This window comes from Nomascus leucogenys, chromosome 9, assembly GCF_006542625.1.
Source record: "Nomascus leucogenys isolate Asia chromosome 9, Asia_NLE_v1, whole genome shotgun sequence".
NCBI lineage: Eukaryota > Metazoa > Chordata > Mammalia > Primates > Hylobatidae > Nomascus > Nomascus leucogenys.
In genome coordinates, this window is record NC_044389.1 from 95,143,972 (window position 1) to 95,157,201 (window position 13,230).

General features: G+C 35.7%; 1 protein-coding gene across 1 annotated transcript in view; it reads right to left on the bottom strand.

Annotated features, from left to right (window-relative positions):
- The window catches only part of PLXDC2 (plexin domain containing 2), a 458,249-nt gene that overhangs the window by 107,644 nt on the left and 337,375 nt on the right, over positions 1-13,230 (bottom strand). The window contains exon 7 of the mRNA XM_003257698.2: positions 9,176-9,275. Coding sequence (XP_003257746.1) covers positions 9,176-9,275 — 100 coding nt within the window. The remainder of the gene's footprint in view (positions 1-9,175; positions 9,276-13,230) is intronic.

Here is a 13,230-nt window from a genome sequence, read left to right on the forward strand (position 1 = left end):
AAAGTGTGACCATTTTTTGCTATGCTAGTTCTATTGCCTGCTCAGAAACCTCTAACTACTGAGAGGAGATGAATTTAACAAAACCCAAATTAATGAGAATTATTTTTGTTTGATGACCTGCCAATTAACAACAACTTCCAAATGGTCATTTATGTAGTATTTCAGAGATACCTCTGTCAGAAACAAGTAATTAGAATTCTGGTTACCCCTGCCAATACTAGAAGCTTTCATTTGATTCCAAAAATATATTTCACTCATGGGTCTTCTTCAAGAATAAACCAAAATAAAGTTGAATTAAACGTTCAGTCTTACTGATGGTGATTCAACTTCAATAGATCAATACTCACCCATTAGTGCCTTTTAAAAATTAAGAAAAATTAAATCTGAGCAGATTAACACAGAGAGAGAAAATGTGATGGAAAGCTTAAGGCGATGTGTTGTAAAGTGCAAATACCGCATGTTTTAGAAAGCCTGATCAGTATCAGCAGGAGGGACAATGTGATCGATCATATGGAAACACCAAGAATCTTCTTTGATCAATATCCACTCTAGCTGAAGTGAACACAGACTAATGAGTACCTTGAGGCATGATTAGCCATGATCTAGTTTATTTTCCTGTCTTGAAAGCGTAACATTCACACAGAGACTATATGAGAAATCTCCTAACTTGGCTTACTCATATTGTATAAGTATTATATTTTGTCTGAATTGTCAAATGAATGACTTACTAACATTTCCCTATTTGTGTGTTGCCAATGCTTAATGACTGGCTCCATATGGTTGTATCTCATTTCTTTTCTCGTTCAAATCGAGTCCAGCACAAGCACTGTTTACTGAGTACTCTTTAATGGAAATAGCCTGTATCGTATAACCACAAGATTCATTTCCAGCATGAAGACTCAGGAAAAGAGAGACTCTTGAGATACAATTGACACTATTACAGTGGCTACAAGCTTCCCACAGAAAAGTGAATTAGCTAGCTGGAGTTGTTAAATAAAGTAGCTACAAATAAAAAATGCATTTGCCAGAATCATTTTTAAAACTTCTCTCTGTAGTTCTAATTCTCTGAAATAATGTCATTAGGCATTCAACAAAACATAAACCTTAGTAGAGCATGAAATGCTAATTTAAGCCTTTTAGATTTTCCCGTCAACATTCCCTCTCATTGCTTGCAAAGTTTCAGGACACTGGTAAAACTTAAAGGGCCAGAGTTCCTAAGTTACTTGAGTAAGCATAAAGGACATAAAAAATAGGACCTAAAACAACCTTCAAATTTCTTTTTCTCTCACGTATACTTTGCTAATGGCTTAAACCAGCTGCATTTCCTGCCTTCCTTTGATAATTACTTTGCCCTGGACTTGAAATATTCCCAAGATATTAACTGATAAACACTGAAGGTGATGGATACCCCAAATACCCTGACCCGAGCATTACACAGTCTATGCAGGCAACAAATACACGTCCCCATATGTAAAGTATTATGCATCAATAAAAGAAAAAACAATTAAGGAAAAAAGAGAGAATCGGAACCAGCAGAGGGACAGTGTATGGTCTGTGCAGTGTCACAGTGGGCCGGTGAGGCAGGTGGGCTGCGGGCCTGTGACAATATCATGGTTCCATTGTTGAGGGCTGCTTGTCCTGAACCTGGTGCTTTTGCAGGGGGACATGCCTCTCTGCTCCTGAGACTTACGGGAAGAAGGCTTGATATATATTTGCCGAGTCATTACATCTCTCTCTCTCTCTATTTTTTTTTCCTTTTCACAAAGGAGACTGTGACTTCATTAAATTGAATTGGGTGTGTTGGGGCTCAGAAAACAATATCCTAAAATGAAGGCCTCAGAGGCAGCCTCTGAAGCAAATGTTTTTCCTTTTCTTTCTTTTTTTAAATTCGTATAAATGTAAGGGGTAGCAGTGCAATTTTGTTACATGGATATGTTGGGTAGTAGTGAAGTCTGTGCTTTTGGTGTTTCTGTCACCCAAATAGTGTACATTGTACCCAATAAGTAATTTCTCATCCCCAAACTCTCCCCCTGCTTCCACCCTTCCCAGTCTCCAATGTCTTTCTTCCAGGCTGGTCTGGAACTGGCAGGCTTAAGTGATTCTCCCAGCTTGGCCTCCCAAAATGCTGGGATTACAGGCACAAGCCACTGCTCCCAGCTAGACACAGTTCTAAATTGTTAAAAATTTACCTTCTCTAAGAGTATTTATAGGATTAAATGTTAATAAATCAAGAAAATGAAATAAAAAAAAAGAATTTAACCACAAGTCCATGAAGAAAGCCTTTCTTGTTCATGACAATTTTAGAAAAATTCTCAAATATGTGAAAATTGATTAATCAGTGATTTCTACGTCCAGAAAATTTTAGATTTTTTTACTTGTCTTTAAAAATCAAGTCAGGGTCAGCCAACTAGCTTACATTAGAAATGCATGCATTAAACTAATAAAATATCATTTTGTACAATGCTATCTTGGAAGTGTTTCATGAACAGTTACTTTATAAGAAAACATCATGATTTCTATTTATTTCTGCTTTTGTTGAGCCTTTGGTGAGCTAGTCCATACTTGAGAATGTAAGCACCTAATGAAATGGTGTTGTTAAGAGAAGCAATTTTATCTTCTGAAAAATGAATAATTTTGAAGGGTTTTCCATTTTGAGGTGAGCAAAGGTAAGATGACACAATTTACTGGAGATCTGGCGATTGATCTGTTTTTAAGTGAATGAGAAGACTACAACTTCGAAAATAACAAATGAGGCCCAGTTCCTCTGAAAGGACTTGAACTGGGTTCTAGAAAATATTATAAAAAAAAGTTCAAGTTTTTCCAAGATTATTTGTATTTTTCATAAGTTTTGACCACATATTTTCATTATAGCTGCTACATAATTATAGTGAATGTGTCCTACCACTAAATCAAAATTGCAAATTGCTTTCTATGGGAAAAATTAGTTATAATGGTTATGTTTGAAAATTTGTTGTTTAATAAATAAACTTACATTTGAAAATTTATTATTTAATCATATATAATATTCTAGGGCCTTTTAAAAAGCAAAGAAGAAATAAAAATAATGTTTATGTAAATATTATACTTGGCATTTGATATTTTATTTAAATATGTGGATATGGTCTATTGTTACCCTATCCAACATGATAGCCACTAGGCACATCTGGCTATTTAACATGAAGTTAATGAATTAAATTCAATTAAAATTAAATTGCTCAGGCTCACTAGTCATATTACAAGTTCATAGTAGCCACATGTGGCTACTGAAATCACACTATACGATTCAGATTCACAACATTCCCACCAGCACAAGAAGCTCTGAATAGCATACTGTTCTATGCTATTATTATTATTTTACATTTAAGCTTAAGATAGTTTGCATATTTCATGGGCAAAGCTGTGTTTTTGTTTGTTAAGGTTATTTTATTCACTGTCTGAAAGTAATTTTAAAAAATTGCTGCCTGTGCTGGGCATGGGGGCTCACACCAGTAATCCTAACATTATGGGAGGCTGAAGCAGGAGGATCACTTGAGGTCAGGAGTTCGAGATCATCCTGGCCAACATAGTGAAACCCTGTCTCTACTAAAAATACAAAAATTAGCTGGGCGTGGTGGATGCACCCATAATCCCAGCTACTTGGGAGGCTGAGGCAGGAGAAGCGCTTGAACCCAGGAGGCGGAGGTTGCAGTGAGCCAAGATCATGCCACTGCATTCTAGCCTGGGTGACAGAGTTAGACTCCATCTAAAAAAGAAAAAAAGTGGTGCCTGGTCTGTAATCTTATAAAGAGACCACATACAGCAAAATATATACCTACAATTGTTCCTCAAAGAGTTCAATGACCCTCTTTGTAGTATTTTTAAAATATATTTGCTCTACTAGTTGTCAGTTTTATTTCTGAAAATGCTCAATATTTCTTATGGAGCTATGAATAATAACCAGCCAAGCAAAGGTGCACTGTAGCACAAACGATGTCAATAAATTTAAAACAGTAGATACTGATACAAAGAGGTCTGATATTAAGAAAGTACCAAATAATGTACTGTGAGTGAGAAAAATAAAGGAATATTCTAAGGGATTCAGATATAGTCACCATCATAACTTGGAGTAGAACCATTTTAAGTGAGGTCAGCTGCTTTCCAGACTGGTTTCTAGTGCAAGACCCTGCATGTGTGTGTTAACGTAACTTTCTCTTTCCTTAAATGGCATGGCCTTATCTGTTCCAAATTAAAGAACCACATGGCATGAGTGGATTTTCCGAGTTTCTTGCTGGAAAGATCAGGCTCATTAAGCTCGGAAGGTAGAGAAACAGTGAGGCCCGATGGGACAAGTCAGCACCCCGGAGATTATGATTGAAATTCAAAATGTTACATTGGAGGAGAGAGAAACAAACTAGCACAAGTGGCACTAGTGAGAATCGTGCGTGTATCCAGGAAGACCTCTGCATGTTGTGTAAGGATTTGGAAGGACATAAGCTGAGGCTGAGAAAGAATTACTTAGTAGAGCTATTTACCAAGAAATCATGGAAATTACAAATGACACATGAATATATGATAGTGTTAAAACTTTCTGGTAATCGAAAGACAATTAGAGCAACAATGAAATACCATTTCGTGCTTATCAAATTTGCAGAGTTAAAAATGAATATTAGAAAGCACTTTGGGAAATGGGATATTTCTAATATAATGATGGGTAGCAAACTGGTACAACCTTGATGGAAAGCAATTTGTCAAAATACATTCAAAACAATATTAACATTCAGCATCCACAAATTCACTTTTTGAGAATCAGATACATCAAAAATTTAAAAACAAGGATGTTTAGCACCATTTTACTGATAATATGCAATGCAAACTATGTAACCAACCTCTTTAGTGACAGGTTACATAAATTATGAAACAAAGAAATTTCTTATAGCTATGAATGACCACATTTTAGACAGATATTTAACAGTGTAAAAATATGTTTTATATATGAAGTTGAAAACAGGGGGCAGAATTATTTACAGCGTAATGCCAATTTTCTTAATGTGTGTATGTTAATATATGTGTATATTACAAATAAATAGTTGGATACAGATATGTGAGAACATTTATTGCTATTTCTCTGTAGTAGATTTCTAGGTAATTTAAATTTTCCTCCTTGGGTTTCCTGTTAATTTATAAATTACTCAGAATTACAATGTGCTATGCTTCTAATCATAATAAGTATATTTTTACATTTATATTTCTGAAATGAACAACCAAAGTCAGTCCTGTACTTAGACCTGTTTTTCATAGCTGTACCTGTGGATATTGAATTGGCTGATTTCTATGGTTCTTTCTGTTTCTAAAGTTTTACAAATATATTTTATGAAAAACAGTGATTTAGAGACATACAGATGGACAGACAGGCAGACATAAGTCTTACGAAGAGACATAAAACAACACACAACAACACAGTCAGAAAGCATTGAAAGGCCGGGCGCGGTGGCTCACGCTTGTAATCCTAGCACTTTGGGAGGCCGAGGTGGGCGGATCACGAGGTCAGGAAATCGAGACCACGGTGAAACCCTGTCTCTACTAAAAATACAAAAAATTAGCCGGGCGTGGTGGCGGGCGCCTGTAGTCCCAGCTACTCGGAGGCTGAGGCAAGAGACTGGCGTGAACCCGGGAGGCGGAGCTTGCAGTGAGCCGAGATTGCGCCACTGCACTCCAGCCTGGGCGACAGAGCAAGACTCCGTCTCAAACAAAAAAACAAAAAAACAAGTATACTACTTACTCTCTGCTAGGTAATGTATGCTGTGTACACATTGCATTTTAGGTACCAAGATGCTCATTTTACAGAGAAAGAAAGTTATAGAAACTAAAGTTTAACATTTCATGACCAATAATCAAATGACAATATTCCTTATACTTTCTTTACTTTTAATTTCCACCTTTTTTTTTAGCATAAGCCTTAGTTTTACCATAGACTTTTCCCTCTCTTTTTGCAGGGGCAAAGGTATTTCTCTTGTAAACTCAGAAGGATTTATCAATTTACTAACAATAACTGAATTCCCTTTGATATTGAAACTATCAGATCACCTGATCTTTTATGAAAGAAAATAAAGCTACTTTAATTAATCATGCTTGAAACTTACACTGAAATCATTTACTATTTGGGGGCCTTTAAAAACTGAAAAACAAGTGTTTTGTTGTTGATGTGAGGAAGAATGAATGGGGAGAAATTTTAATAATAAATAAATTAAAATTGCTTTACAGCATTTTGAATGCTTCACCAAACCTTCACCAAATCTGATAAGAATGGTATAGTAATGGTGATCTACTGGGAAATACTATTTTCCAGGCTTGAGCTCACATTCCCATGTTCCCATGGCTACATGAAGCCAAAGGTTTAGGTAATATAACCTATGTAACCAAAATGATTAATAGAATAGAAAATTGATCTTATGAGAACAGGGTTCTATGTAACACATCTTGGAATACAGAAGAAATGAAACTATTCACTACTTAGAATAATAATCAGTTGTTCCGTAAATCCACTTAGTGGGGGTAAAAAAGTTAACAGAGGCATAGTATTTAAATTCCCTACAAAGACAATTCCTAATAGTGAGTGTTGCTAAATAAGGGAACTGAATTTTGAAAAGGACTTATATCGGTCTAAATTCTGATTGTTGAATATGTAACATAGGTCTGTAGGAATCAGCTTATTTCTCACAAAAGAACTGTATTTGTATAACTTGCATTGTGCTAATCTTGGGTTATCCTAATCTCTGGCATAAAGATGCACCTTTTGTTAGCTGAGAATACAATGCAACCATGTATCTCTTGTTATACAGAGGCTCATGTAACAGACACATTTATACTTTATAAATGTGGGAGAGACTTTTAAGGAAATAAAATTTTTTGTTCCCAAAATGATTTTTAAGGAGAACATATTGATTCTAATTTTCTTGCATAAATATAGTCCCATCTAACAGCAACAATGGCAGAACTAGAGACCCAAATCTTTCATTCCTTCTTGGCTAATTTTCTCAGGATGGAATAGTAAGGTTAACAGAAAATGTGACTGCTTTTCCAGTATGGAAATTGTCTGAGGGACATTTTTCTCTGAACTCTAAGTTTGAATTAATTTCTTTTAGATAACTGCTGAGTCCCAAACTTTAGACATAATCTGGTCTGAAAATTCATATAAATTTTGCCAATTTATTAAATGAGATTTGTATTTGAAAATATTTTTCCCCCAACACATAATAGTTATCCTTTTACAGCATAACAAGGGATGTGAAATTACACTTTAGGGCCATGATATCTAAGTACAATTTTATCATTGGGAATATACCAACATAATACTTGCATATTAAAGTACATTTGTAAAAAAAAAATTTTGTATTATGGTTGTTTTTTTCTTTAAGCAATAATATATCAGAACAACAATATGGACTAAAAGCCCTGCTGAGTAAGCTGCAAATAATTTTTTCTGCAATTAAAAAAAAACAACTAATAAATTAAAACTAGTGTTTCTTTCTACTTGTGCAATAATTGACTCAAACCATGCTTGATTTAACAACTCCGAAAGAATGTGAGAATGGGCATCCTCAAACAGAAGCCAACTTTAGCTGTCCCAGGGCTCAGCCTCTTATTTAAGAGCTCTGTCAAGATGCCTTTATGTTGCCTGTACATACTCATGTATCCTTGCTTTGTTCACAGTACAATTTAGTTTCTGGAAAACCTGCTTTGATTTAACAATTCCCTTGAATATTGCCTCCCACAAATTCTCAGCTAACAAGGAGAAACCCCATGTTCTTCACCAAGCAGAATCACCATGTATCAATGCCATTCAGTTGTAAGATAATCATTCGGTTCTAAGATATCTTATGGTTGTAAGATAACCCCTATAATATTTCTGTTAATCTATTGCTTTAAAAAGTACAGCTTCCACTCCAGTTGCTGTCTACAGTTGAGTTGACATAATTAAGTACAATCACCTCAAGTCACGACCAAAGACCGTGAGCATGTGATAAATTATCTACCACTGTAATCAAATAAAAGAAGAAAAAGAACTTTGAACAAAAGAGAAAAAATGATCTCGTCTCGAGATATATTTTATTATCTCCTCTTTCTTTAAATAAGAACACATAGGACACAAACACCCCCCACCCCAACTTTGCGTACTACGACACCAAAGCATCTGTCAGGACTGTTCTTGGAGTGAAGGAGATTCAAAAACCAGAAGCTTTCAACAGATGCCTATTTATGGGGTCAGAATGGCTAATGCAGTTAGCATTTTGGTTTCTAATATAACAAACAGTTGTCCAAAGTAACACGTCCCTTTTTATTCTATAAAATGTAAACTAGACTAGATGGGCAAACGTAATTTAAAGAAAATACTTATCTTCTCTGGTGGTAGGTAGAACTCCCCCCAGATTTTTATTTACCTAAATTTGTAGTTTTTCTTTCATCTTCCTTTAGACTCCCAAACAGTTTTACACAAATACATTAAATATAAGATAGCACAAAGCTGTGGTTTTGCTCAGAAACTTAAGCCAAACATATATGAAAAGTTATACTCCTATCAATCAAATAATGTCACTGTTTTATGTCATTCTTATTAATGAAAGAACTGTATCTGCCAACTATCCCAAAGAATCTGGCTGGGCATGGTGGCTCATACCTGTAATCCCAGCACTTTGGGAGGCTGAGGCAGGAAGACCACTTGAGCTCAGGAGTTCAAACCAGCCTGGGCAACACAGCAAGACCTCATTTGTTCAAATAATAAAAAAAATTAGCCGAGCATGGTAGCGCATGCCTGTGGTCCCAGCTACTCAGGATACTGAGATAGGAGGATCATTTGAGCCTGGGAGGTCAAGGTTGCAGTGAGCTGTGAGGGCACCACTGCACTCCAGCCTGGGTGACAGAGTAAGACCCCAAATCAAAAGAAACAAAAAAGAAACAAGAAAATGAGTCTAAAATTACACATTTTTGGCTTCGCTATTTATCTTTACCTGAGTTAGCTCAAGGGTGACAGAGATAGCCCAATAGGAGTTATAAACCAAACAACAGAATTAACAAGCATCAATCAGCTAATCGATTAGCTATTTTTTTTTTAAATTCAGGTACAGCTGCCATAGACCAATCTCCTTTAAATTTACCCCCACAGAGGCTCACTCATTGCGACTGCCCTTCTTCTACGTACTGGGAATTTGTTGGATCCTGTGGACAACGACAAATGCATCGGACAGTCCGACTTTCACTGGATGATTGGTTGAACTTATCTGTGTGACCAAGACAGGAATCTGGAAAAAAACAAAGCAGGTTACTACATGTTAGATCTGAATTTCACACAGGAAGGAAAGGTAGTAGGATCCTCTTGTTTCATGGACAAAACCATGAGAAGGAGATAAAAGACTAGAAATGGAGCCAAAAGTGTTAGAAAAGAGAGACATATGAAACCAAAAAATAACATCGGTTTAGTGCTATTGAATGAATAGAAGAGACAGGGAGTCCTTGGTTCTAAAGAAGGCTACTTGATGTTGAAAGTAATAGATTCTCAGATAATATAATTGATGTTAGATCCTGCGAACTTATCACACATATAGGCACACCACGAATTCATTTAGTGCTGGCTATAATTTTGGAAACAGATTCTCCTCTTATTCTTTGTTTTCTGAAAAAAACTTTACTGTATATTTATTTTTGTACAGTTTTAGAAAATCTTTGTTTATAAGCAGTCTTATAAAACTTAGAGAAAAACAAATAAATGCACTGTTAAATATACATTTGACAATATCATTGTTGATTAATATTTAATTAAATTTGGCAATCATTTCACCATTCTGGTTGAAACTACTATGAAAGACTTCTAAGTTCCTATGGGTCATCTCAATGTCACAGTTCTTGTATTTGAATCTCAATGAAACCAAGATCTGAATATGATAGACATTTCTAACATTTACAGTTAAAGAATTATGATACATTGAGAATATATGAAAAATGATATGACAGTTATAAATGACATGAACTCCTGGAGTCCATTTTTCCAGATTCAGAAAAGATCCATTGGAGATATGATTATTCCCTTTATTATCAGTTTTATAGAAACAAAAATGGGAATGAAACCATCTTCAATAAACAAAGAAACAAGAAAGTAAAACAAAAGAATAAATGCACCAAAAACGTCTTTAGGCAGAATAAAGAGATTTTGGGCGATCTGTGGGCAATTCATTAAATAATATGTTAGATCAGATATTGCTGTATAAGCATAACAATAAGAAGGGGAATAAGTCGGACAGAATATATAAAATATAATATAATATAATACAATATAATATAATATAATATATAATAAAAACTCTCTGACTTATTTTTGACCAAGACATCATGAAACTGTGAAAGGGCTATTTTGCTGAAATGGACAAATTAAGAAAAAAGTTAATTGCTTTTGGAATTTGTGGAATTACCTTGAAACAAGTAAATAGAAGATGACATTTTCCCTTAGTGTACTATTTCAGGTCTCCCTTAAACAACGTTAAAGTGTTTGCAAATTTTGTGTGAGTATGCTCAATTCTTAACCAATATATAAATTAGTCTTCTGGTATTTGGATAACAGAAACACACAAAACAAGCAAAACAAAATCAAGATTTGTATCCCAGTCTGATATACTTTATTTTTTATTTTTGGGACAGTCTCACTCCATCTCCCAGGCTGGAGTGCAACCTCTGCCTCCCGGGTTCAAGCTATTCTCATGCCTCAGCCTCCCAAATAGCTGGGATTACAGGCATGTGTCACCACACCCAGCTAGATTTTTTTTTTTTTTTTTTTGTATTTTTAGTAGAGACAGTGTTTCACCATGTTGGCAACGCTGGTCTGGAACTCCTGGCCTCAAGTGATCCACCTACCTCTGCCTCCCAAAGTGCTGGGATTGCAGGCATAAGCTACTGCGCCTGGCTGATATGCTTTATTTACTGATTTACTAACCTAAATTCAGTATCATGTGAAATCCTCTTTCTTATTGAGCATTATACTGTTTCCCAGTCTTATACCCCATGTTGAGTACTCTAATACGAAAGTAATTTGTATTTGAGACAGACTTACAGTTAAAACATACAAGAAGATGGAAAAGCATAGGGAAAAATTCCAATTCACTTATTATGATACATTGAGAATATATGAAAAATGATATGAGAGTTATAAATGACATGAACTCTTGGAGTCCATTTTTCCAGATTCAGAAAAGATCCATTGGAGATATGATTACTCTCTTTATTATCAGTTTTACAGCAACAAAAATGGGAATGAAACCATCTTCAATAAACAAAGAAACAGGAAAGTAAAAGAAAAGAATAAATGCACCAAAAACGTCTTTAGGCAGAATAAGCAGATTTTGGGCGATCTGTGGGCAATTCATTAAATAATATGTTAAGTCAGATATTGCTGCATAAGCCATAATAAACAGCATAACAATAAGAAGGGGAATAAGTTGGAGAGAATATATAATATATATTTTTTATTTACAAATATTTATTTTATTTTTTATATAATTTTTGTATCTTAATAAGACGTGATCATCTCATTTTTAAGCAGAATCTATTAATAGAAGCAAGCATCTATTAATGCCATCATATAAATGCCACTGTTCCTGTCATTTGTCACTTGACCCCCTTCTCCAACATCTATGAGTTCAGTTTTCCTCTGCAAGTTGAAAAAGGCTTTACCAGATAATTTTGTGGTAATTTATTGTTTGTCTTCTTTTCCCATACCCACGGCAGTACTTGAGCTTATACTGCTATCAACTGGAAAATCCTATTATGTTATTATGTATAGTACATGTTTATTTCAGAGCTTGTTTTTTAAGTCACATGTCTTGGTTCCTGCAGCCCTCCCAGATACATTCTCCTCTCTTCAGATTATGCATTCCACCTTTCCTTCTTTCTTTCTTTCTTTCTTTTTTTAGACAGAGTTTTACTCTTGTTGTCCAGGCTGGAGTGCAATGGCGCAATCTTGACTCACCACCTCCTGGGTTCAAGTGATTCTCCTGCCTCAGCCTCCTGAGTAGCTGGGATTACAGGTATGTGACACCGCACCCAGCTAACTTTGTATTTTTAGTAAAGATGAGGTTTCTTCATGTTGGTCAGGATGGTCTTGAACTCCTGACCTCAGGGGATCCGCCCACCTCGGCCTCCCAAATTGCTGGGATTACAGGTGTGAGCCACTGCACCTGGCTTCATTCCACATTTTCCGTCTCTCTTCCCTAGCCCTTCTTCCCTTACCCAGCCATCTTTCATTTTTATTTTTTTCTCAATCTCTTTCCTTCCTTTCACCCCCTTCCTTTATGTTTTGTGTCTATGTCAAGCCCTCTCCTCCAGTGCTTTTTATTGGTGGTGGGTCAATTGCAGTAACGGCCTCAATCAATGGCTTCCTTCTGCCCAGACCCTCTGTGGTCCCCTCCCACTCGGACTCCAGGCTCAATAATATGGCAAAAGAGGACAGCAACAAGCTTGAAGCAAAATAAATAAATAAAATAAAATAAATAAAAATAAAAAAAGACTTGAAAAACTGCTTACTACTTCCTTTCTTGGACCCTTGCCACAGCCAAGAAAATGTACACTGCTGGTCTTCTGCAGATGTATACAAGACACATGAAGGATTTATTTATTTTTTATTTTTTATTTTTTTTTGCACCAGAAGTTATCCTTGCCTAGCCAGCTCCCAGGCAGTCTACCAATAACAGCTTACACATTCAGAAGCTCAGCTGAGATCAGCAGGGTCCAGCCCATAACAGTAGAACCAACAAGCTGATCCATAGGCATCTTGTGAGAAATAAGAAATGGAGTTGTTTTAAGCCACTATATTTTGGGGTAGTTTATTACACAGCAATATCAATTAATACATTCTCTGTTAAATATCAAATAGCCAATAGAATAGAATATGGATGTTTCTCCATAAAATGAGGTAGTATTGCTCATCCTAATTTTCTGGGAATCAGATAAATATGTATTTTTAAGACATTGGGTCTCACTGTGTTGCCCAGGCTGGAGTGCAGTGGCATGATCATAGCTGACTACAGCCTCAAACACCTGGGCTTAAGCAATACTCCTGCCTCAGCCTCCCTAGTAGCTGGGACTACAGGTGCACATCATCATGCCCAGATTTCATATAAATATCTAATTCTAGGTACAATTAAACTTGAAATATTGGAATGTTCCAGTAGAACAGTTTCATTTTCTGCAGCATTTTTTTCATTCTTCTAT